The 24,366-nt window shown below is 49.6% G+C and overlaps 9 protein-coding genes across 9 annotated transcripts; 4 read left to right on the forward strand and 5 right to left on the reverse strand.

The window, feature by feature from the left end:
* Positions 1-32: 32 nt before the first annotated feature.
* On the reverse strand, positions 33-1,271 carry N7503_006856 (3'-5' exonuclease; the record flags this gene model as incomplete). The annotated part of the gene is made up of 2 exons (XM_057066403.1): positions 33-943; positions 1,007-1,271. The coding sequence occupies 2 exons, from the start codon at positions 1,269-1,271 to the stop codon at positions 33-35; spliced, it is 1,176 nt and encodes a 391-aa protein (XP_056920084.1).
* Positions 1,272-1,828: 557 nt separating this feature from the next.
* N7503_006857 (F-box protein) lies at positions 1,829-3,100 on the reverse strand (the record flags this gene model as incomplete). Its single annotated transcript, XM_057066404.1, has 1 exon — positions 1,829-3,100. The coding sequence occupies one exon, from the start codon at positions 3,098-3,100 to the stop codon at positions 1,829-1,831; it is 1,272 nt and encodes a 423-aa protein (XP_056920085.1).
* A 369-nt stretch (positions 3,101-3,469) lies between these two features.
* pex6 (AAA family ATPase peroxin 6) lies at positions 3,470-7,967 on the reverse strand (the record flags this gene model as incomplete). Its single annotated transcript, XM_057066405.1, has 3 exons — positions 3,470-3,911; positions 3,972-7,704; positions 7,778-7,967. 3 exons carry the CDS (start codon positions 7,965-7,967, stop codon positions 3,470-3,472), a joined length of 4,365 nt encoding a protein of 1,454 aa, XP_056920086.1.
* A 993-nt stretch (positions 7,968-8,960) lies between these two features.
* Positions 8,961-9,167, reverse strand: N7503_006859 (uncharacterized protein; the record flags this gene model as incomplete). The annotated part of the gene is made up of 1 exon (XM_057066406.1): positions 8,961-9,167. The coding sequence occupies one exon, from the start codon at positions 9,165-9,167 to the stop codon at positions 8,961-8,963; it is 207 nt and encodes a 68-aa protein (XP_056920087.1).
* Positions 9,168-10,351: 1,184 nt separating this feature from the next.
* On the forward strand, positions 10,352-12,028 carry N7503_006860 (putative MFS multidrug transporter; the record flags this gene model as incomplete). The annotated part of the gene is made up of 3 exons (XM_057066407.1): positions 10,352-10,543; positions 10,594-11,411; positions 11,461-12,028. 3 exons carry the CDS (start codon positions 10,352-10,354, stop codon positions 12,026-12,028), a joined length of 1,578 nt encoding a protein of 525 aa, XP_056920088.1.
* A 1,879-nt stretch (positions 12,029-13,907) lies between these two features.
* ace1 (putative C2H2 transcription factor (Ace1)) lies at positions 13,908-16,673 on the forward strand (the record flags this gene model as incomplete). The annotated part of the gene is made up of 3 exons (XM_057066408.1): positions 13,908-14,397; positions 14,549-14,793; positions 14,952-16,673. The coding sequence occupies 3 exons, from the start codon at positions 13,908-13,910 to the stop codon at positions 16,671-16,673; spliced, it is 2,457 nt and encodes an 818-aa protein (XP_056920089.1).
* Positions 16,674-17,817: 1,144 nt separating this feature from the next.
* On the forward strand, positions 17,818-20,940 carry N7503_006862 (PX domain-containing protein; the record flags this gene model as incomplete). The annotated part of the gene is made up of 7 exons (XM_057066409.1): positions 17,818-17,926; positions 18,028-18,257; positions 18,329-18,637; positions 18,692-19,322; positions 19,373-19,469; positions 19,518-20,658; positions 20,713-20,940. The coding sequence occupies 7 exons, from the start codon at positions 17,818-17,820 to the stop codon at positions 20,938-20,940; spliced, it is 2,745 nt and encodes a 914-aa protein (XP_056920090.1).
* Positions 20,941-21,118: 178 nt separating this feature from the next.
* Positions 21,119-22,426, reverse strand: N7503_006863 (uncharacterized protein; the record flags this gene model as incomplete). The annotated part of the gene is made up of 1 exon (XM_057066410.1): positions 21,119-22,426. One exon carries the CDS (start codon positions 22,424-22,426, stop codon positions 21,119-21,121), a length of 1,308 nt encoding a protein of 435 aa, XP_056920091.1.
* Positions 22,427-22,921: 495 nt separating this feature from the next.
* Positions 22,922-24,046, forward strand: N7503_006864 (uncharacterized protein; the record flags this gene model as incomplete). The annotated part of the gene is made up of 2 exons (XM_057066411.1): positions 22,922-23,100; positions 23,154-24,046. The coding sequence occupies exons 1-2, from the start codon at positions 22,932-22,934 to the stop codon at positions 24,044-24,046; spliced, it is 1,062 nt and encodes a 353-aa protein (XP_056920092.1). The 5' UTR covers positions 22,922-22,931.
* Between the last annotated feature and the right edge of the window lie 320 nt (positions 24,047-24,366).

Consider the following 24,366-nt stretch of genomic DNA (forward strand, 5'->3'; position numbering starts at 1 on the left):
GCCCACCCCATACGCATCGATCACATTGGGGGTCACTCCCGCTCTCTCCTCTCTTTCTCCTCCGTCTCCGCCCTCAACTTCGCCGCCTCTTCTTCTCGCGCCTTCTTTTTCTCCTCCTGCTTGCGCTCTCTTTCTTCCCGGAGCCACTCCTCCAACTCCCGGGTCTTGATCCCCCAATGCTGGACCTTTTTCGGGTCCTCGAGGCACAACATCACGAGCTCGCGGGTCGCCAGCGTGTCCTCCAGGGCACAGTGTCCAAGCTTGCTTCCTTGGATGCCGTATCCAAGGAGCTCTCTAGTCAGGGTCTTCAGGCCCCAGATTCTCGGGACGGACTTTCCGACAGGGTGGTCTGGAAACACTGCGTCACAGGTGAGGATTGACGAGTCGACAATGCGTAGGTGAATGAAGCGCAGAACATTCAGATCATTGTAGAGGGCGTGCCCGATGAGCACGGTATCAAAGTCGGCGAAGCTGCGCAACCGATCTCTAGCCTCTTCCCACCGAAGTCCTTTGCCCGTACGCATGGCCTCATTCATTGCCTGACGAGTCACACCGCTATATCGGGTATTCCAGCTGATCACTTCTCCTCTTGGCTGCACGTAGTGATTGATAAGTATTTCACCAGTCAGGAAGTCGAGAGCGGTCAGAAAGGCGAGTTCCATACGGCCTCCGGATAGCGACACCATCTCACAGTCCATAACGATGGCCTCTCGCTTTGGGTGCGCTCGAGATGGTATGGGGAGGGTGTCTAACTCTCTTAGCGGTATCGATTTGTCTGTTGTGTTCCTCCTTTTTGCTGCTCCGTTGCATGGAATGGTAAACCGATGCGCAAGAAGGACACTTGCTGGATGACATTTCGATATTAAGTCGTTCAAGAGGACCTGATTCCTGGCAGAAAGTGAGGCAGGCTTGATGGCAGGGCCTGAAGGGTATGTAATGGAGCCTAAGATTAACACACAGCTTTAGTATAGACGTACGCGCAAAAAATGGAAGACCTATCACTTACTTAAGAGGTTTGTTGATGTGTTGGGTGCATGCTGCATGACAAGGGCCGCGCTCCCCGAGGGCACAGGTGTTGACGTGCTAGATTCTGACAAGTCAACCCATAGATCAGGGTTAGACTGAGTTACACATCGATCTGGCTCATTTCTCCAAGTATCGGGGCCAGTATCGGGGCCAGCTACCCAGGGATCAGCGTCATTTGTTGTTGTGTCAACACCTCGCTTCTTGATATCACGACGTCTTCGAGCGGCCTTCTTGTTGGAGAGCATGCCATGCAGCCGCGGCGAGGCGTTAGATACTCTATCTGACAATATGAGACAAAAGGCGCAGAGGCGAAAGTTATCTTGAGATCCACAAAGATGCAAAGGTTCAAGGTCTGTTTGCTGGTTAAACAGCACGTAACTCTGAAGGGAGAGATACACAAGATGTTGAAAGAACGAGGCTGTTGATCTACGCTAGCCCAATATGGAGTATGGAAGCTTTGCGCCTTCTGTCAGTAAATTTCAGAATGTCCACGTGGTCCAAGCAGTAAGGTGATTCTAGAACTCACTATCTAGTTGTTACTAGAACTAGTTACACAGCAGGTCACTCATGACTGCGCCCGTATTCTGGAATACCAGCCTTCACTCAATTTCCTTCAGTCTCATTGATGAGTCATAACAATATCATAGTCAATTGAGCTTCCACAATACCGATCATTTTATGTCTTCAAAGCACTGAGATCCCATTCTCATCGTCACGTTTGCTTACAGTCAACCGTTGAACAGACCTGCAAATTTCGTATCACAAATTCATACATGTCGAGAAGAGGATGTGAACAAACATCTCAAGTAGATACTTTCTCGTCCTTCGTGGCCTTAGCATCCCACATCAACAACCCACAACCAACACAATTAACCGAATGGATGATGGTCTGAGGCCATGTTCGTGGGATCCGCATACGTCTCGCTAAAGCAATACTGGTTTCCTCGTTGGATAAACCGGGATCAAGACCCATGTAGGTAATTTGATCAGCAGCAGGGTGAATCTTTCGCTCGTAGGCCCATACACATCCCTTGCAACAGTAGTGTGGAGTGGGGTCCACATGAGGGCGCTCCACATGTGGGAACCACGAGGCGATTGCGCCGATCATAGGGTTGAAATGCTCATACAACGGTCGACGTGGGTATGGAGCTTGCAAAGGATCAGTACCGAATGGGAGCAGGACAGAACGGAGGAACCGAAACAGCTCGGCATCCATAATCTCAAACGAGGTTGCATCGGGGTGACGGTCTGGCGATCGGAGATCGCCTTGGCGCTGCATCTTCGCAACTGTCCCCCAACGCCTGACACCGGCCTCAAAAGCGCACTTAGCGGGAACCATGTACTCGATGTATGTCAGCCTAGCGGGGTAGACTGTAGAACGGTATGATTGTGGCTTTATGCGAATGATAGGGATGCGTCGGAGGTCAGATATGTCGATAGCAAATGCTGTTGTAGCGTCCTCCACCGTGATGCACCAGTAATCCTTGTTGAGATCACAGCAGTTGGGGCAAATGCGTTCACATGTCGGTAGAAAGACGTAAGATCCACTTCCGCCGCATGATCTGCAGTAAGGGTACTGCAGCTCGTTCCTAAAGTTGCCGAGACTGTTCCAGTAGCCTAGTCCCGTGGCTGTGAGGGTCTGGCAAATATGAGAGGCATGCTCCATCACCATCTTGTAGCTTGGGTGGTGATTGACTGCAATGCGAGCAAAACGGCAGGTGCCGGAGAATCGTGCAATAGTTATGAGATCCATGTGGTTGATGATCTCATGCATCACCTCCAGTGACAAGTAGCCGATGAGTCCCAGATTCATGGTATTAGCAGACTCATGCTCGTCGATGTTTGGGAGAGGCTTGAAGGCGCCAAACATTTGGTTGTCGACTTTGTCGTCGAAGGCAATCAAGTTCTTCAGGGTTTCCTCGTCCCAGGTAAGTGGATCCGAATATTGCCGCCATTTGGTATGGGCAAGGTGCGCTGTGATTTTGGGATTACTCATGGCAATGATGCCAGCCGGAATCCTTTGCGCAAACGGTATTCCGAATAGTGGGAAAGGGAGAGGACCCGCCAGGTTCATGATGCCGGTAAATTCACGAGTTTTAAGAGTTTCTGGAGTAGTCGAATGACTGGGGATGCGTTGGGGATGTGTACACAATTTTCCAATTAGGAAGAAATGTGTCAACAGCAAGGATGTTGAGGTGGTATTGGTGTGTGATAAAGAGGAAAGAGAATGGAAAACGAAAAGTGAATGTCGAGAGTTAATGGTAAAGTAAACAAACCGAATCGGGCTCGTGTGATGATTTCCAATTGGGGGTTGGCTAAAGGCATAAACCTTGCACGATGATTGTATAAGCACATAATGTTCATGTTAAGTAGATAAATTATATACATGGCCAAACCGGCGCTGAACGTAATTTCCGAAGCGATAGCTTCAATCAAGAATCGTTTACTCCACCTCTTCCATGGGGTTTGCGAGATGGTCAGTTCGGACGATATAATCCTCATCATCATTTAGCGCACCACCTTGCATATCGTGCTCGTCGTCTTCAACCGAAGCATCAGAATCTGCACCGCTTGGGCTCTTGCCCTTCCTTCCAGCCACGCTCTTGCCTTTGCCTTTGCTGCTCGTTGTGGACTGACCACTGGCACTGCGTACCATTCCACCGGGCCATTGCTTCAATCCTTTGATGCGACCATGAATGCTTCCTGGGTACGAGCCATCCCCGTTGCTGATCGCGATCTCATTCGGAGACTCAGCGCCTCCAAGATTGAATGCTTCCATGGCTTCGGCAATGGTCTGGGGGGCGGCTGCTGCCGGGTCCTGCTTCTGCTTGTCGACTGACTCGAAACTTTGCCGAATTCGCTCAAAATGTTCGAGTTCCTTGGCACTGTTCACAATATTAGTACTAATCTTGAATATACTTCTTTTAGATCCATAAGAGACTTACCTAACAGAAGGAACAAGCTCTCCTTGCGCCGCCACAAAGTCTTCTTCAGTGACATTGACACTCACATCCTCCGGAGTCGCAAGATGGTCGAAGAAGTACGCCGTAGTGACTGGACCGCCAGGAAGTTGCTTGATCTTGTCGTCCACAGCGGTGGACTTTCTTGTGATTGCTTTCAGCATGGCATCAGAGCAAAGAGCATACAAATCTGCACCAGTGTAGGTCAGAGGAAGCTGCTCCGCAACTCGATCTAAAGACACATCGGGATTGAGGGCAAACTTTCGGGTAAGCGCCTCAAGAATTGTAGCTTGCTTCCTGTGCGTATCTGACACGCCCAGGTAAAGCATCTTGTCGAATCGACCAGGCCGGAGAAGAGCAGTGTCGAGCAGATCGGGTCGGTTAGTAGCTCCGATGACGAAAACGCCGCCACTGTTCTCCTCGCCGCCGTTCATCCCATCCAGTTCAGCGAGCAGCTGACTGACAATGCGGTCCATGACACCGCCACTGTCACCCTGGTTACCACGCTTAGGAGCAACCGAGTCCAACTCGTCGAAGAACACGACACAGGGGCGGGCATCTCGGGCGCGCTGGAAAACTCGTCGGACGTTGGCTTCGGACTCACCGATATACATGTTGAGCAACTCTGGACCCTTGACAGAGAAGAAGTTGAGGGAGAATTCGGTAGCAATGGCCTTGGCCAGCAGAGTCTTTCCAGTACCAGGAGGTCCGTAGAACAGTATACCACTCCGCTTCTTCATACCCTTGGCGAACAATTCGGGCCGCTCGAGTGGCAGCTGGATAGTTTCAACTAAGGCATCCTTCACGTTGCTTAGTCCACCAACGTCATCCCAGCTGACGTTGGGGATCTTGGGTGCACCAATGGAGTCGGCGAAGTTCTTCCGAGCAGCCTCAACTGCAGCATCGAAGTCGGCCTTGGTGACACCTCGGGCCCCGTCTCCACCAGAGAGCAATACATCCCGGACACAGACTTGTGATCCGGTGAGTTGTTTGCTTGCAGCCTCTGCAAGACCCTCTAGACGGGCAGTCCTAGCTGTGGCAGCTCGTTCCACAACATCAACCAAGTCTCCAGCAACCAGCGCTGCGGTCTTCAAAGCAACAGTTCCCAGCTCTACATCAGAAGATAGTTTGATGCCACGTTCTGCAACTACGTTCCGAAGAATGCCCTCACGCTCCTTCTCTTCGGGTGCTCCCATCTCGAATTCATGGGTGAACATGCTGCGGATTCCTTCCGGAATTTCTTCGACATCGGTAGTTGTGGCGATGATAACTCTAGCTTCATTCGCGATATCAGTCATGGCAGTGACCATTCGATCTGCTGTCAAAACCTCAATGTGCCTGATAAGCAAGGCGGTGCAATTTGATCCGCAGTGGAAAGCCCGTTCCGCCCGTGCTTTGAGATATGCCTCTGTCTTCACATCGCCGCCGTTTGCACCACCCTCGGTAAGAATATCATAAGAATCAATGGGGAAAGTATGGAGTCCAATATCGGCGCATGCTCGGGTAGCAATTGTCGCTTTACCGATGTGTCTCTGTTGAGAACTCAAAAGAATAATAACGGGCTTCATACCCAATTGGATTGCACGCGGGCTTGTGGCTGCCGCCATCAAGTCACGGATTCGTTGCTGCAAAGGAGGGATAAATGCCTGGGGAAGGTCTGTGACAATTCCATGAGCTGCTGGGGCCTGGTCCACAGATTTCGGGACGGCCTTGACACCAAGCCAGTACTCCCATCCATTGCCCAGAATTCCAGGGACACGGCTGACATCGCTGCCAGCCTGAACCATCCGAGTACTCGAAGGGTCGATGACTGCAACACCACCCCACTGGTCTTCGTCGGTCTCTTCGAATTCTTCAACTGCAGTCGGCGTTACTTGTCCGACCCGGAACCAAGCAACACCAACCTTCCGAGCCGCAGAATTATCATGATTTGAGCCCTGGCCTAATCTAGAGGTAATATCATCCTCCTGATTTGCCGTGTCACCTCCCGCAGTTCCAGAAAAGACAGCTCTGCCTAATCCTTCATCGACGCTGATACCAACCAGATCACCGCTCTTCAAAATCCGTCTGCGAGATTCGAAGTATTGCTTCAGTCCAGCAAACAGCGCCGGTTGCAAAACCCGATCCATGGAAAGTGGAGTGGAAACTTTGAGTAGGGTGACTTCCTTGGCCAAAGGTGGGTTCTTCGCGGCTGTATTCTTCATGTGGTGCAGAAGACCAGGCTTCGCAGCACTGACGACGGGGAATGTCATGGGGGAGATGCGCAAATACTTTGGGTTGTCGATATTGCCCAACAGCAAAGGCGGCACAAAAATTGAAGGAGTTAAGCGTGTCTGGGGACGCTGTGAGAAGCTTGATCGACGATCTCCGGAGTGATTAATGGCATACCGAGGCTTCGATGATGGAAGTCCTGGTAGGCCAAACACCTTAACTGGGCGCCAGTCACCAGAATCCTCCGGAGACTCATTAAAGCTCCCGAATTTAAGCGAGGCAAACATATTAAGCTGAGGTTCCTCTGTGGCCTCAATTCGCACCCAGTCTCCAGAGAAACAACCAATCTTGGCTAATGTGTTGATATCAACGAACACAAAAGAGTCGACATCTTCGTCATCACGAGGGCGTGGGTGCAAAACTTCATTGGGAACTTGCTGCAAGAGTCCTTCGACCTTGAAGACCTTTCCACCGCCGCGACCAGGTCGCATAGTCGCTGATGTGAAATTAGAAGCAACCGACCCGGGAGTATGTATGCCATCGGTTCGGCGCCCTCCCGCACGAGGAGTCGCAGATGTCATTGCAGACATCACACCTGATGGAGGCTGTGGCAGCTCCGGGGCAGATAGGGATATCATATCTTCCAGAGAATCATCAGAAGAATCGCTGAGGGACCCAGCAGAGCCTTCAGTTTCGGATTCTTCGGCGGCAGAAGTGGTTTCCATGTCCGTCGCACTTTCTCCGGGCTTATCCTCAGCGGCTGAGTAAAATTGTTCATTGGAAGTATCATCGGCTTCGTCCTCCGCGACCTGTTTCAACAGAGCCGATCTCGGGGGCATTATCTGCTGGCTGCGATTTGCCTGCGAGCGAGCGTGAACAAGCACAATCTTTGTCGCAGGCATCAAAAGTCCTTGTGAGACTGGCTCGCAAAAGGATATACGGGCGGGTGGAGCGGGCGCATAAGTGATAGGATGCGCTGGCAGAGGGAGAGGTAAGACATCCCCGGTATGGACAATGCGCTGCGTAGCTAATGCCTCGCGCACAGCCGCAGTCAATCGTTGCTCCGCATCGGCCGCCTCTTTCTTTGAATATCTCTTGTTCTCCGGTCCTTTCCCATTCTTTGGCCGCAACCCAGTCGGCCCAGAAATCTGGAAACCACCGCCGAACTTGTTTTGGACATCGTCATGATTTCGCAGCAGATGTCGCTCCACGGTAACAAATACCGTATCCAGGTGCAATGGGGCAACATCGAGGATCCGGATTTCTACACTGCGGTGGGTCTGCAGCGATTGACGTGCAGAGTCGAGCTTCCCAAGAGCCAGAAGGAAAGACTGGAGCGAATCGGCCGATTCAGGGAAAAGTATAGTCGACTGAGATGTCGGCGCCTGTGACCTTGCTGGTTGGATGCGAACGGGGAGAATCGTCCATGTCGAGTCCTCGACAGAGATATAAGTAGGCGTGTGCGGGGAAACTGCAACATACAGAACTCCGTCTCCGGTCGCGGAATCTACCAGTCGTAATCCATCCAGTTAGTTCAATCTGCGATGACTGACCATATCAATTGACCTAATACTACTTACCCAAAAGGGACTGGTGAGAGAACAGGTCATTTGCTATGTCCTCCGATATGACACCAACATTTCCACGGAGCTTGGGGTCGAGAGCTAGACGAGCAGGAATAGGAGGCTTGTTATTCTGTCGCCTTTTTCCCACTCTCTTGCGCCTTTGCTTGGGCTGCTGAGAGCTTTGCCCGAAGTGATCGTAATCCATAGCGGTCCGGGGCGGGCTCCGGGCTCCGATTGCGGTCGGGAAAGGTGCAGAGCGGTTCAGATAAGAGTACTGAAGGGGGTATTTGATGCGATCTATCGGTTCTATCAGGCTGCAGAAATCAGAAAGCAAGGAGCCCGCAAAAAGGAGACGTAGACGCGGAGAGGACGTAGCGGGACTCAGAATCCGGGGGAAACCACCACGCGGGCAACTCGGCACCGCCCGCTATTCTGCCAGTCCCGAAGCCGAGGTCCAATGCGACCCAAATGGGATTAGATCAGGGACATGCCGACAACCAAAAACGCTTGCGAGAATCATTGTGCAGTCTTCACTTACCTTTATTTTGGAGTGGTTAAGAGCTAACGTATTCAATTGCTGATGCTAAGAACATGAAAACCCATTCGTGACCTGCACGGGATTTGAGGCCTAGGGCTTTGTTGTGGTGATGGATACATATACATATATACTCGGCTTGTGACCGGAGTTGTACTCGGTCCACAAAGACACCATACTAACTACCTGCGCCATAGAAATACTGGTCCTGCAGCCACAACCGTGGAGATGCCCACAACAGATCTTTACCTTCCAATGCACTTCAGCTGTTGCTGCCTTGATTATTCCAAGCTTACTGCATGTCGGTCATCTCTTGCCGAATCTAGTGTGTCTTCCAGTATGTGGAGCCCATGTCATCCATGGTAGAGGTTGATTGAAAGATCTCGAGTTGCCCCTCTCTTTTGTCTAATAGAATAACGATTACGGATTTTCACGAATTCAAATAGATTGATATGATATCAGATGGTCTACGAAAGGTTTGAACTGTTGGTGCATATCAGACTTAGATATTAATTACCAAGATGAACATATCAGGTAGTATGAACATCAACATCGAAAGCCAAGCGTTATGAACATGGACGCAAAGCAACATGAACCAGATTTCTTTTTGGAACAGTGTTTCTTCACTGCTGCCACATACCCCAAGCCCTAGTACATAGCAGACTAGTTGGGGCAAGATGCTTCGGGTGGGTGCTTCTTCATCGCCATGCCTCCCCTATGATTGCAGTTATGACCCTTGTAGCCACTCTTCCGGGCACACATTGTCGACTTAGGTGACGAGTTCAAGAAGTCTGTTTTGAAATGCCAGTACTGGAATCCGCAGGAGAGAAGAGTGTGGCCTGTCAGCAGATTCGATTGGCGGAAGCACATGGTGGCGGTATCTGGGAGGGAGGTTAGCACGACCTGAAAGGTAATATAAAATTTGAGTGGGAAGATGGGAAATAATGATTGCAGAAATACATTGAAGTTCTACGAAGTAAACTGGGAGGGGTTGCTGATCAGAGTGTGTGATCAATATGTCAAGAAGGATGGATATGATGTATCAATCCGAAAAGCAGTCGGATGCATAGATTCATGGTGGAAGTCCAAAGTAGTAGAAGCAAGAAGCAGGCTCCAAGGAAGAAAGCTCAAAGTTGGGTTCAGGATTTGGACGAGATGGGAGGTGGATGAGAAAGGGACAAAAACGGAGAGAGAAGGTGAAAAAGTTGAGGCTTTTTATACCTTTGGCTAGAAACCTGGGGTACACCGGGATCGCTGCCTCTCGCTACATCGACCAATAAGAAGCTTTAGAAGCTTGCTCAAGATCGCCATACAGTCCCAACTTTCGTATTTTGGAGATCTGTGATTTTGGTGATCTTGATGATCTGCTTATTGCGATAGGCAGGACTCATGTGTTCCTTTCATGCTATATAGTAAACCCAATGAGCCCTCTTAGGACACTTGTAACTACACTATATGCCTTTCCCAGAATATGTGAAAATAATAGCTACCTACCCGTGGAATTCAGTCTAGATATTACGCAACCTTCAGGGCTACATTGCGAGACTGCGAGCCAAGACACATTGCGCCTGATGAAAGACCTCCAGTACCGTTTCTAGCTTTTTAAACTATCTGGGCTACCTGCAAATCATAAGCTGAATTCTTCAGAGCTCAAAGAGTAGCGTTCTCAATCTCTGTGGCTTTTTCGTTTTCAGCCCTCCAACCCAGGGCTCCACTCCCCACAACTTCCCGATTCGGAAGTTTACACTCGAAAGCTTGGCATTCTCATGGACCACTAATAATCGTTAGACTTTAAGAAATTATATAAAAATGACGGCCACCTTGTGGATACTTTACAACTTTTACCAATCTGAAGCTACACGACAATTATGCGGAGAATGATTATGAAGCAGCTTGACTTGGACTATCCGCATTGGGAAGCCAAGGGTAGAGTGGCCGCGAAGGCTTAGAAATTTCGTTCTTGTATCGGTCTTTCATTATAAAATAAGCACTAGTGTCTGTCATGGCTATTCAATTTGTTTCTAGAGATTCCAGTCTACTTGTGGACTTTTACCATGTCGTCGATCCCGGGCCAAGCGGCTTCTACGCCTGAGATGTCCAAGATGGCAACTCGCTCAGAGCCGACCGGCATACACACAAATGAGCCTGATCTAGAGAAGTTAGGCAGAGATCGCCCTTCTCATTTCTCTAGTCAATGGTCGGAGCTTGCTTTTTGCTTCTCCATTGTCATGTCCCAGATCTTAGCAGTGCGTCACCTCCATGCCCACAGCATCACCACAATCCTAACACCTTTTAGGAATTTTACATCACAGGATCGAACCTCCTCCTACCAACACTTATCACAGAGCTGGATATCCCCGAAGCCTCCACCATATGGCCGACTACAGCCCTCTCCCTCGTGGTGTGTGCCACGCTCCTTATCTTCGGTCGCTTGACAGACATGTACGGAGGATACCTCCTTTATAATGCCGGAGCCATCTGGCTCACAATTTCCTCGATTCTAGCCGGTGTATCTACAACCTCACTCATGTTAATCATTTGCCGTGCACTACAGGGCTTGGCTCTGGGAGCTCTCCTCCCATCCGGAATGATGATCCTTGGTAGCACATATCGTCCAGGCCCTCGGAAGAATCTCGTCTTCAGTGTATATGGGGCCTGTGCAGCCCTGGGATTTTTTGCCGGCTTCTTTGTTTCTGGAATATGTGGCCAATTCCTTACTTGGAGGTGGTATTTCTATATCGGCGCAATTCTGTCCGCTGTCATGGCCGCGTCGTCGATTTTCTCTATTCCCCGGGACTACTATGAGAAGAAAGAGCTCGGGGTCCGTATGGACTGGGCTGGATTGGTACTCTCTATCACAGGCACTACACTCTTTGTTTTTGCACTTGCAGATAGCTCATACGCACCGCAAGGATGGAAGACACCATATATCATTGTCTTCTTTGTACTGGGTATTTTATTCATGGGAGGGATGGCTTATATCGAAGGCTGGATTGTTCAAAATCCTCTTCTTCCAGGTGACATCTTCCATGTGAAGCACATGGCAGCTCTTGTCATTGCTTTATTATTCCTTTATGGAAGCTTGGGAATCTTCCTGCTCTATGGGGTTCTTTAGTGAGTCCCTTACCTTGTGCATTGGAAATTTCCACTGACTCGATGACAGCATGTCCGATTTCATGGGCGGATCGCCCCTTCAAATCGTTGCCTGGACTGTGCCCATGGCCGTCGGTGGCTTGATTCTCTCAGCAACGGGTGGCTTCATTCTGCACAAAGTATCCGGAACCCTTCTGATGCTCATCTCTTGTCTCGGCTATGTGGGCTCAGGACTGCTTTTTGCCGTGATCCCGATCGGCGGGAATTATTGGGCATACATCTTCCCAGCTATGATATGTGGTACCGTTGCAATCGACATAAGCTTCAACCTTGCAAACATCTTCATCACGACCAGCTTGCCCAGGGCAAGACAAGGACTCGCTGGTGCCATCATTTACTGCACTATGCACCTAGGAATAGCCGTTATGCTTGGCTTTGCGGATATTGTCCAGACTCAGACGAAGCACCTTGGTATTCGAGAGAGTTATAAAGTCGTCTTTTGGTTTCAGACAGGGCTGGCTGTTACCGGATTGCTTATTGTTCTGTTGTTTGTAAGGATAAGACATGCGAAGAGTGAGTTGACGGCGGATGAGATACAAGCTCTGCAGACTCGAGAAAGCATGACCAGGGAAGTTTGACTAGTCAACATTCAGTCAGCCAGATAGTTCTCTATCTTTGCCAATCAGTCCAATACTCGTCGTCCAATTACTGTGACGGTTTGGGCAATGTAGTAATGAGACATTGTATGGAATTGAGTCAAAAATCGCTCGGGTCCAAACTCCAATCTAATCGGAGACATGCCCGATGATCCAAGCCAACAAGTGATAAGCCTCAAATGAATTGAGAGGCCTACGAGAAGGCCGAGACTATTCGAGATTGACACTTCAGGCAGAAATATTTTTATGCCTTCGCAACGATGTATGAGCGATTTGGCCAGAACCTAATTGGGCAACGGGAACATACCCGCGGAATGCTCATTCTGCCGCGTAATCCCCGAACCCTTCTACCTGGTAACTGTGAACCGAAAAGGTTTCATGATCCTCAGTACTCAGGGTGAAGAAACTTTGGAGCCTTGATAATTGACGTTTGAATCAGAACTATAGGATACATCTGTTGGGTTTTGTAAAAATATCCCGAGGTTCATGATGTGCAGGTAAGAGTGTCAAGACTTCTGCAAAGTTCAAACCAAGGTCATGTATCTCCCAGTCTCAGCATTTGAGCACAGCAGCTCTGTTTTCTTTTCACGGTGTCTTCTCAGCTGTTGAAGAGGCAAGCTTTCGGGATTGAGATGCCACTTGGCAGCCGGGCGCACCGGCCGGGAATATCAGGCAGCAATTGAAATACGTGGCCGAGCCATCCGAGAGGCTCACATTTCACGTGCATAGAAGCCCCACCGTACCAACGGATTTCCATTCTTGTACGGAGTACTCCGTATGGAGTGGATACTAAGTGGGTCGGAGGAACCAGTTCCCTTTTTCTTTTTCTTTTCTTTTCAAGGGGCCCTCGGGCCCCGATACTATTTTTGAACTGGGAAATTGGGATGGCATGACGGTCGTAGATAGTGATATGCAACAGGAAAAGAAAATCGGATTAAGAATACAAGATCCGTGCATCTTCGTCAGCATAATTGATTGTGAATGGTAGGCAGACGGATTTTCCAGTGCTGACATGGACAACAGATCGGATGAATTTATTGAGCCGCAACACAGGAATGGACCCCGTTGATGTTTCCATTTTGGGAGTCCGAGGGAGGGATCCTGCACATTACGGGTAACTTACGTTGGTACAGGGGAATGGGGCCATTTTCCCACCAAACTTCCCCGTGATATTCAACAATACAAGGCTGAGCTTGGTATTTCTGTAACGGGGGCTCGACCAATCGATGCTCGTATTACATGCTCAGCCATCCACACTATACCCGACCAGGTCTAGCGGGCTTCGTCTATCAGGCAGACACTCATCCGTCATCCTCCTTCACGCCAAAGATCTCTTTCCCCCGGGACCCATCTTTCTCCAGTCTCCCTTACCTTTGATCTTTTTTTTCACTCCACCTATACTCGTTATCTCGTATATCTGGCACTTGTACTCATCTTTCTTTTACATATATCAGCACTGCCACAAATATTGGCTCGGTGTTCCGACTTGTCTCTCATATCATCTCTACGCTCATCTTGAGGGCTCCACCGTCATCGCTTGCGATCGAGTATCGAATCCAGTAGATCTGGCACCTTACTCGGCCTCTAAACAAACGAGCGACCCAACCCTGTCACAGTACCGCCGCATCTCTTATCGTCGGCATCGTGTTGTCCTGTTGAAGAGGGGCGCGCAATCGACCTTAATATAGAGTCTTTAGCCCCGCACGCGCTCAACTTCGTGACTCGTACGCTAGTAATAGCCTCGTATCAGCTGGATCCGTCTCTGTGAGTCATACCCACCTGGCCAATCATCAAGGCCTCCGTGCTGCACTGCAACCTTGAGACCTGTGCTAACGAGAAACAAGTCATCGACTAGCCCATCATGTCGAAGCCCCAGGCTGAAAATGCCCGTGTTCATCCGCGTCGCCGGCCTGTTTTAAACGCGGACCTTCCTTCTCTAGTCACCGAGTCAGCTGAATCCTCCAAGATGGGTTTGAAGAAAGGAGAAACTTTCCATACTCCAACCTCTCCTCCATCGAATGATCGTGACCCGGTCTTGAACATTCGATCTTTGCCTCGTCGTTGTCCAACTTCGCTTGAGGCCATCGCTGCCAGCGAAGAGCGCATGACGTCGATCCTAAACCGGTTGACCTTGGACTCCCCCGAAGACAGTGGGGAAGAACCATCTGATAGTACTGAACGTGCTTCGAAAGCTGCCACTGGACCAGCATCTTCTTCCAGTAGATCACGTCGATCTTCCGTTGGCGATGATTCGAAAGAGAAAGCCCAAAGCCAGGAGCATGGTCACGAATCAGATAGTGGTCTGGGCACATCCGTTAGTAGTAATGAGGAGCTGGCAGCAGAAACAACAGGTAACACATCCTTTCCATATTCGAGCATCCCCGTGAATGACGGCCACTTGGATACGTTAATCTGTTGACGTGAAGTTATTGTCATCGTTGGCCTTGATTTCATTCACGCGTCCGCGGTTGCCTTAGAAAACGACGCTAACGCCTCAAAAAGGAAATGAAACACCACAGTCCCCGATCACCAGCCCGATATCTACTTTTGAAGTCGGCACCACGGCTAAGCGACAACTCTCCTTGACCGCTTGCAAACAAATCGAACGTTACATACTTGTTCCCATACTCAAGGACCCGAAGCTCAAACCTTTCCACCCATTAGTGAAGTCAATTCCGTCGCGCATTCTGAATCGGCATATATTGTGCCTAAGGGATGTGGAGAAGTCGTTGCTTTGGCTTGCTCCTGTAAGTCAATCACTTTTTTTGCCCCCCTACATTTGTGAACTTGTGCATTCTGTGAATATTTCCCATTATCGTGAATTCGTCCTATCATCGTGAATGACTCGATTTTACTGTGAATGCCGTAGTCGTGAAAACTGTTCGGAGTTTATATTTTGTGACAGAGGTTCTCCAACTCTCGACACCAATATCTCAACTTCGCCGAATTTACGATTCAGTGCTTGCACACGTCAGCTGCTCATCTTAACGATCGCGACCAGCGGCTACCTACCGATCGACCATACACTAACGGATACTTCCTCGACCTTGTTTCACAGGTTCGACGATACGCAGCCATGATACGTGCCAACCGTGAGCGAGCCGAACAGGCTCAGCCCCAAACCACAGCTTCCGACAAGGAGAATAAGATTTCGCTTGTTCCCAGCGCCGCTCTGGAGGGTGGTCTCTCCAAGAATGGCAAACCCGCTGAGCTTGTTGTGATGCAAGATGGCAAGGCCATCTCCATGCGTACCGGCCTACCATTCGTTGCTGAAGACACTCCTGCTACTTTCAAACGTACCATCAGCTTCGACGAAAGAGCTGATGAGGGTGTCCAGCGTTCTATGGCTCGGCGCAAGAAGAATGCCCCGCCCATGGATATCAATCAAAAGTGCAGCCACTGCGACAAGGTCTTCAAGCGCCCGTGCGACTTGACCAAACATGAAAAGACTCACTCCCGTCCGTGGAAGTGCTCCGATTCGACTTGCAAATACTATCAGATTGGCTGGCCAACTGAGAAGGAACGCGATCGCCACGTCAACGACAAGCACTCCGACACGCCTGCACTGTACAAGTGCAATTTCCAGCCTTGCACCTACGCTTCGAAACGTGAGAGCAACTGCAAGCAGCACATGGAAAAAGCTCATGGTTGGGTATACCTTCGATCCAAGAACAATGCCCGTGGGGACAGCAAACGTGCATCCTCCAACCAGGCCTCTCGCACTCCTAGTGTGTCTACTCCAGCTTCGAAATCCGTCGATTTCCCTACTCCGATGACTGGCCCCAGCCCCTCTCCTGGCCCGAGTTCGTCTATGTTCCCTGATTCGCTTCCTTTCAATTTCAATGATCCTCCTATCGCCCACAGCGATGACTACCCACGCCTGTTTGAGACTTCGCCCTATCCCAGCTCTTCCGCCGGCATGAGCAACGATATCAGCTTCCCAACCTCCGTCAACCTCGACTCCTTCCAAACCCAATTCGAGTCGGGCGATCCTCACGGACTGATTCCTTCTCTGGAAATGCACCGTCAGTCGATGAACTCGATCTCGGTGCCTTCTGCCGAGTCTGTCCCTGATCTCATGGGTATGTCTGGTTACGATGGCTCTCCTATGGCCGCTACAGACAACAGTCTCAACTTTGACTTTGAGTGGGGTAACCTGGACTACTCCGAAGTGGATGCGGATTATACTTCCCTCAACATGCAGCTGCAGACTCCTGCCCAGTCCGAGCATATCTACAAGGGATATTCGGGGCAAATGGCGACAGGTCCATCTCACCTGTCCATGACTGCTCCCCACAAGATGGCTGGTCTTTCTCCCAATGCGCAGGGTAACCCTATGCTGTACTCCCCTGGCTCCGAGCACTATGAGTACAGTGCCCAGCATCAGAATGGCAACGACTTCATGCTCTATGGCGAGCATGCTGGTATGCAGATGGCCCAGATGATCCCTTCCATGACCCAGCACCAGGCCACTCGTCAGTATGCCCAGGCTCAGACCATGTTTCCCCCTCTCACTGAGCAGGATGCCGTTCTCCAGGGCCTGCAGTCCTGGGCTACTGAGCCTCGCCAGGGAAATAAGCCCGAGTCCTACATGCACCACGATATGGAGCTTGAATTCATGAAGTAGGCAGTTTATTTTGATACGCCAAATTCTTGCCGTTTTTTATTCTTAAGCGAGGTTCAGCAAGCGTTATGAGTCACATTTCCCCCCCATGTTGCCTGGATTTCCTTGTACAGCCCAGATGTGGCTTTAATCTAAGACATTACTTTTATCCGATCGATCTAGATAGTGATGAATGACTTTTATCCTATTTGCTCTTTTGAATTTTATTATGAATTTCTTGTGCCTCAACCTCTCTGTAAAGTAGGTGTAGCCCTTACGAATAAGTCGTGCAACTACCGGTCATGTACCTAGCACTGAAGTCTTGCGCATTACAAACGGCACATGAATTCGCTGAGAAGTTCTTGCCGCATGACATTCAGCCCTGTGCCCCACCCTTTGTATGCCAATCTTCGGGGCCACCTATGGACTAATCCGGAATAGTTAGAGGAGGCCGCGTCAGGGACGCCACCTGCCATATCTGGTAGGATATGACAACATTCATAGCCAAGATTGAACTTGAAGAACGCCTCTTGGCGCCTTGGTAGACCAGGCAGAAACCCACCCACCTGAGCATGTTAATTGCTTGTGATACAATACATAGTTGCGTGTCATGATTTATTGCACGGTGATTAGATTCTCACCATAGCCCTGGAGCCAGACTACATAGAGCATGACAACTCAGCGTCGTACCACTTACACAAACCACTTATAATTAGTACAAGCCCATAAGCAAATCGCGTTATTTGAAACAAAACTCCAAAGGACAGATGTTTCGAATTCTCATTTTTCCGTAGAAATACGCCTCATAGCGCATTGATCGACGGTCCTCGGGGCGGCCAAGCTAAACACCTTTAATACTGCCAAAGCAGGTGACGACATCATCTCCCCGCTTAATACTCAACTCCTTTTTTTTTTCTTCATACATTTCTGTCCTTCAATAGAATAATCAGCAATCATCAATTTCTTTGTTGCCCCTACTTTGTGATCGCCACAAACAGTCAGATTTGTCGTGAAAGCTGACGGGGCTGTGGTCGGCCACTATTGAATCTCGGCGTCAACCCAAGCAGGCAGACGAATTCTGCTACATTTCTCCATCCCGACCCCGGTCTCTTTCAGAAAGTTGGGAGCGGCAAATCGTTCCCATTCACTAATTTCAAATCACGCGACAATGCTGGAATCTCAGTCCACATTGCCTAACGGCGATCAAGCCGGAAAAGTGTCTGGTCAGAATGCGGCCCCGCCATCAGGACAGATCCTGACAGGCAAGCAGGAGCACTGTGAGATATCCCCCCCCCTTTTCGTCTTTTGGATGTTTCTGCGCACATTCAGATACACTGGTTTTCATTGCTCCATTGCTAATTCCAGCTCCGATCTCCAGATCTCAAGCGCGAACTCATTGCCCGCCAAGTACACGGAGAAATCTCCGAGCTCAACTCCCCAACAGCACTCCAGCGCTTCGGTGCCCCGTTTCGATCAGAGTTCGGCGAAGTAGCCCCCGTTGATTCCGAGCTCCCTATCCTCCGTTATATCTTTGTGCACCATGTTCGCAATTTCCCCTTTCTCAACCAGGCGGAGGAGAAGCAATTCTGGCAAGATAAGCTGCAAATAGTGGGTCTCACTCGTGTGCGCAATCAACACAGCAACACAGAACGAGTATTGACGGTCGCTTTTGATTTTAGTTCCTCGAATCATTTGCGAACAAGCATGTCTCATCGTCGGAAGATCGTTTGGAGGAAACAAAGCGCCGGAAATTGGCACGCAAGTGCGAGAAGCTCGTGGAGCTGATGATGGTCTCCGGTGTGCCGACAGCGTCGGGATACGAAGAGCGCATTCAGTTTTCGGAGATGGAGGTTGTCGAGCGCGGAGCTAATGAAAAGGGACTGCTAGTTAATATGCCCGAGGGTAATTCGATTAACACCTGGGACGTGAACGTGGCTGCGGTTCGGGTCACTTCTGTTAAGCGGACAGTCCGATACCACCCCCACGCAGTAAGTTGAATTTTCGAGCATCTAAATTGGTTGCGCTTACTGATAGCCCAATAGGAATTCCTTATCCGAGTCCGTCGAGACGACAAGGAAGAGTTCCACATCGGCAGAAGATACGGCGAATTCGTCAACCTCCACAAAAGACTGCGCACTGAGTTCCCCGGCAAGCATTTGCCACCTCTTCCTCGCAAGAACAAGACATCAACAACATCTAGCTGGTTCGGCTCAGCAGCAGATGATGATGCTTCTTCCGTATCTTCTTTTTCCTCCACCCAAGATGCCAGTCTCCCTGATGACTCAGGACCCTCGGGTCGCACTTTGGCACCCGTATCAACTCATACGCGGTCAACTTCACGGGGATCTTTCCTATCTACAAAGTCTCCTCGCGCATCCAGTGATGTCTCAAGAGATACTGTTCTCTATCGCGAGGAGCAGCGGGTGTCTTTGCGTGCCTTCCTCCGTACTCTTTTGCAGAATAACCGCATTGCGGAGTCAAAATCCATGGAGGAGTTCTTGACTGCGCGACCCATTAAACTTAATGAAGAGGAATTACTCGATGTCCAAAAACGGAAGAACATGGACGCTGTTAGAATTGAAGAGCAAAAGCGATTCTATGAGATCGCAAGGCAGCGAGCCGCGGAGTTGGATGTTTATATGGAGAATTTCCGGAGGGATATTGTGGAGAGCAGTAAGTCTACTGATATGAGCGCTGATGCGATAGTTGCTAATCTGTTACAGATGGCTTAACGAAACTGTTCGCCGAGATTCGGGAGAAACCCACCATTGCCGACCTTAGCCCACAATATCAGAAGTTCGCGGAGTGGCTTCGCATCGAGTACGTTTAAAGGCAATTCCGGTTGCTTCATTGACTGACCGAAACTAGGGTTGCCGCAACTGTGTACCACTTGTTCCTTGCAGAAGATAATTCGCCTGAATTGTTTGCGCAGGCGAAGAGAATTCATGGCCTTGTCCCGTATACATTGTTGAAGAATGTGATTCGTATCGCCAACCCTGCTGCCGTCATGTCGGGTGTTCTCGATCTTTTCTTGGCTCAACCATTTGGCTCGCGGTCGCTGCTACAGCGCATTTTCTCCTTGACTCTTAATGACAGCATCAAGGCCTTCCAGAAGGGCATTGCTTCCTTGACTGCCAAGGTTGAGGACCCGGTGCTCGCTCAAAAGCTGAAGAGCTTTGTAGATGCTGAAGAGGACATCAAGAATATCATACGCAATGAAGCCGAGTCTGAAGATGTTGACCTCATTGTGGCCATTCTTCGTTCAGAGATACTGTCGCCTGAGCTCACCGCACAGCAGATCGAGAAGGTATTCAATGGCTGGGTCGCTTGGAACTATGCCGTTGACAATGTCGATCTCGAAATGCAGCAGGGTGCCCAATGGTTTGCTAACATGAAACAACTACTCAAGCTATATACCCGCCAGCGTGATAAGGCCATGATGCTCAGCATCGTCGAGGAGCCTACCACTCTTCAACTCTTCCGCGACTTATTTACTATCTTCTATGAACCCCTTGTTCGAGTATACAAGTCTGCCAATGTATACAGCAGTATTACAGACTTTGCTCAATTCGCCGATGACGCGATTGCTGTTATTGAGAGTGCCCAGCGCCAAGATGCCTCTGCCGACCCCAACCAGACAGTCCAGTCCTTTATTGACCTTTGTGCTCGCCATCAAGATAACTTCTACAAGTTTATTCATGAGGTGCACCAGCACGATAATGGACTTTTCCAGTCTCTCATGTCCTGGATTGAGGAGATCCTTGATTTCCTGCGCAAGGGGCCGACGGGCGGTAAACTGGACATGAACGCCATGTTCCAGGGAGCTGCTGGCGCCGGTCAGGTCGACAAGGACGTTGCACTAGCCGAAATTAATGCCTTGATCAAGTGGCACGAAGATCGCAAGCGTTGGCATCTAAACAAGACTCGCCAGAAGATGGCTGCTGAAGGCACATCTGAAACCATTCCGGGGTCTACGACCTTCAAAGGCAGTGACTTCGGCCTTGATGAGGTATGTTTTATTCCACGTCTCACTATACTTTGATATATCTAACGTTTCTAATAGGGTGATCTGGAGGATCTGACTATCTCTGACGAGGCGTCTGATTCTGAGGATGAAGGAACTGAGGACGATGAAGAGGATGACCCCATTGCTTCCGAACGCCGTCGGCGGATCAAGAAGCAAGACCAGCTCCGTCGCACTGCGGGAGAGCCGGCGAAGCCTGAAATTACTGAAATTCTCAAGCTTACTGATCCTTTCGTGGTCATGCTACGCCATGTGCTGGCTGATTAGATGCTCGCTATTAATAGATTTAATACACTGCTCCGTTATGCTAGTTCATATATTTGATAGTAGAACCTCCATTCTTATAGTGCACCCCTCCACATGCTTCCGCTTTACATCGCAGTGGTAAAGTCAGTAGCAGTGCAACTCCAGGGCTTTCGATATCAATACAATGCCCGGCATATTACTATATACTTTCCAATCTCTTACATACAAGCGGATACTCATGATCCCTGGCTATATCCAACGGCGTTCTCCCCTCCATATCCTCTAAAGTAGCATCAATCCCCCCAGCTTCCAACAGAGCATTAACATTCTCCAAGAATCCCATAGCGGCAGCCTTATACAACGCCGTCTCCCCATTCTGATCCCTAGCATTCGGATTTGCCCCCCGTGGCCCCGTCACCAAACTATTAATCACGCCTCCATTTCTCTCCATCGTCGCAGCCTCACTCAAAGGCGTAGTCCCATGAACATCCGCCAACTCCAACTCCACCCGCTCACTTTGAACCAAAACATCCACAACCCCAACCCGGCCCTGCTTAGCCGCCACAAAAAGCGGCGTCTGATGCTGCCACCCATCTCTTAAATTTGGATCCGTCTTCTCCCACCCCAATAAGAACCGCACAACCTCAATCTGCTCCCGATCCACAGCTATAGAGAATGCTCCACGTCCATACCCATGATCACCACCATTAGGATCAAGCTTCTCCCCAAAAAACTGTACAAGATACTGCACAATCTCCAATTGACCCATAATAGCCGCATAGAAGAACACATGTTGGATATGAGCTTCCTCAGTATTCCCATCAAGAATAAGTCTCAAATGCGTAGCGAATAAGAGATCCACGTCGCCTTCCGCCTCCCGATCACGACTAGCTTTCGATAAGGCCGTTGCACCCTGTCGGTTTCGTAATCTTGGATCTGCACGCCCACTTCCTACAAGTAATGAAACGGTCTCCCAGTCCGAGATGTTAGCTGCTGTCAGCAGTGCCGTGTCCCCATTCTTGTCTTCCAGATTAACGTCCACGCGCTCGTCTCTCAGTAGCGCACGGACAATATGTCGATGGCCCTGTTTCACGGCCCAGGAAATTGGTGGCCGGAGATATTTCCTATCTCGCGCGTTTGGGTTGAAGTTTATATCGTCGTTTTCTAGCAGGAGAGATAAGACGCCCTCGCTACCGTAGTAGGCTGCTAAAAGTAGTGGGGTGCAGCCTTTAACGTTCTTGTCGAAGTCCGAAATGAGTTGTGGATCTGCGCCAGCGGAGAGACATTTCTTCGTTGTTGAGGGTTGATTATACTTTGCGGACCAGTGGAGGGCAATGCTGGTTTGGTGGATATCCAGGCGATAGAGGATTTTGGTGAGCAGGTCATGGAATATGCTATTTGTTCGACAGAGAGCGTTGAGGTCTGAGGTTTTTGATAGGAATGATGATATATGGATTAGGAGTTCCTTTGGGAGATTCATGAGAGATCGTTCATCTTGTTGGATCATGTTGCCGATTGTTTATAGGGGTCATTGATTGGGTCGCATTGGGTGGTCTCTTTGCTGGTCTCATGAAGGCTTATAATTGCGAATTTGGGGCTTCGTGGGTTTTATAGCTGTGCAGTTTGTGTGGGGTTAAAGCGCTATGTGTGGGTATTCAGCCTCTTTTGACGAGAGGATTTTTGTATGACGACATTGGAGCTGGGGGACGGTTTTATTCCACCTATGTCACGTACTAAAAGGTGGTGGCTTGTGGCTGTGGTTTCAGACTAAGACTCCAAGCGTAAGCTTCTTTAAATTAGCGAACCTATAAAAAGATTCATGTCATTTTTAGGGCGTAACGTCTTAAAAAGAAGGCAATAATGCGGGGCGTGTCTTACCTGGCGATAGGGCGATAAGCCGATAAGACACGATAAGATACGATAAGAGTTTCCATGGCGACGATCATTGGATTTGTACCTTTCATTCCTGCGCCTGCGCTTCACATCTTCACTGCACAGTTGAGCCCTTCAAGATGTCGTCTCCATATAGAAGAGACTTCAAGTCCCCCAAATCGCCTAGATCTGTGGCCCGCTTGAACGGTCTCTACAAAGAGAGCGCGTGGTACTGCAACTGCAGCCCAGACCGAGAGCCAGCCATCAGGTTCCAGGTGAAGAAAGAAGGGCCAAATAGAGGACGATGGTGTAAGTACAACCAGTCCTACTATCGTTTCAATAGCTAACATTACCGGATCTAGTTTACACATGTCAAAAACCGCAGGGCCAGCGCTGCACGTTCTTTCTCTGGAACGAAGACGCCGAGATCCGCGAGAAACACGTCGTGATGGCGAATTCCGACTCTGAACAAGACCTCCGGGTCCAGTCTAATTCCAACTTACCTCAAACTCCAACCAAGAGCACCCAGCGCTCTAACGGGCTCTTCACACCTCAAACTGATCGCAGAATCATAGACATCCCGCCCCGCCAATCCGCCTCCAAACCCGCGAAAACCTCCATGACCCCCAAAGCCCGCATGATGGCCGAAGATACTGACGAGTTCGGCTGGGATCTCGACTCAGAAGACAACGCTGAGTTAACGCAAGCAAGCCAAACCGCTGAGGAATCCTTCGTGTCACAACCGAATTTCCATTCTGGTTCCCCGCCATCCAAAGCACCCCGCACCCCGCGAAATGACTCTCCAGGCAAGCGCAAGCTATCAGACTACGCATACAATCAAGCAAATACCACCGAATCTTCTCCTTACTATGGGACACCAGGCTCAGCGCTCTCTTCCTCATTCCGACCTCCGCCTGCCTCAGCTGAGCTATGCATGACGCCCACGCCGAAGCGATACCGGGATTCCGATGTACTCAACGTGGACTCGCGATGTGACGAATCAGACTTTGCAAAGGAACTCATGGCGATATTCAAGAAACACGAGGTTGTTATTCCGAATGAGGCGAGGGATGAGTTCGTGTCGCGACTTAATCTTGAGGATTCGAGATATAAGGGTGCGCTGAGGGCGAGGGATATGTTGAGGGAAGCTATGAAGAAAAAGGATAAGGAGATTTTGGAGCTAAAGGAGAAGAATACGAACTTGAAGGCCCAGGCTGAAATGGTTCAGAATATGGTCAATTCGTTTCACGAATGATGTTGGTTGTCAGGTTTTTGTTGTTTCTTAGCGGGGCTCAAATTTTGCGCAAGGATTCTTTTGACTGTTTCACGATATTATGATCTTGTTTTTTGCCTATTTTTCAGCGGCTTTGGAACCATATGCTAGATTGGCGTGTCGTTCTGTGTTATTTCCTTAGGGTTAGTAGGTAAAAACCACATTTCTGTCAATGAGCATCAATTAAATAATGAGACATGACTTTGATATTCAAAGTTAGCCAGTAATTCAGCCTTTCGAAAGCTAATCGAGGCTAGAACACACCTTAAATATTGGTTGTACACCTTAAAGACGCGAACCAA

Source organism: Penicillium pulvis (genome assembly GCF_028828015.1).
Source record: "Penicillium pulvis strain IBT 33274 chromosome Unknown contig_5_segment0_segment0, whole genome shotgun sequence".
NCBI lineage: Eukaryota > Fungi > Ascomycota > Eurotiomycetes > Eurotiales > Aspergillaceae > Penicillium > Penicillium pulvis.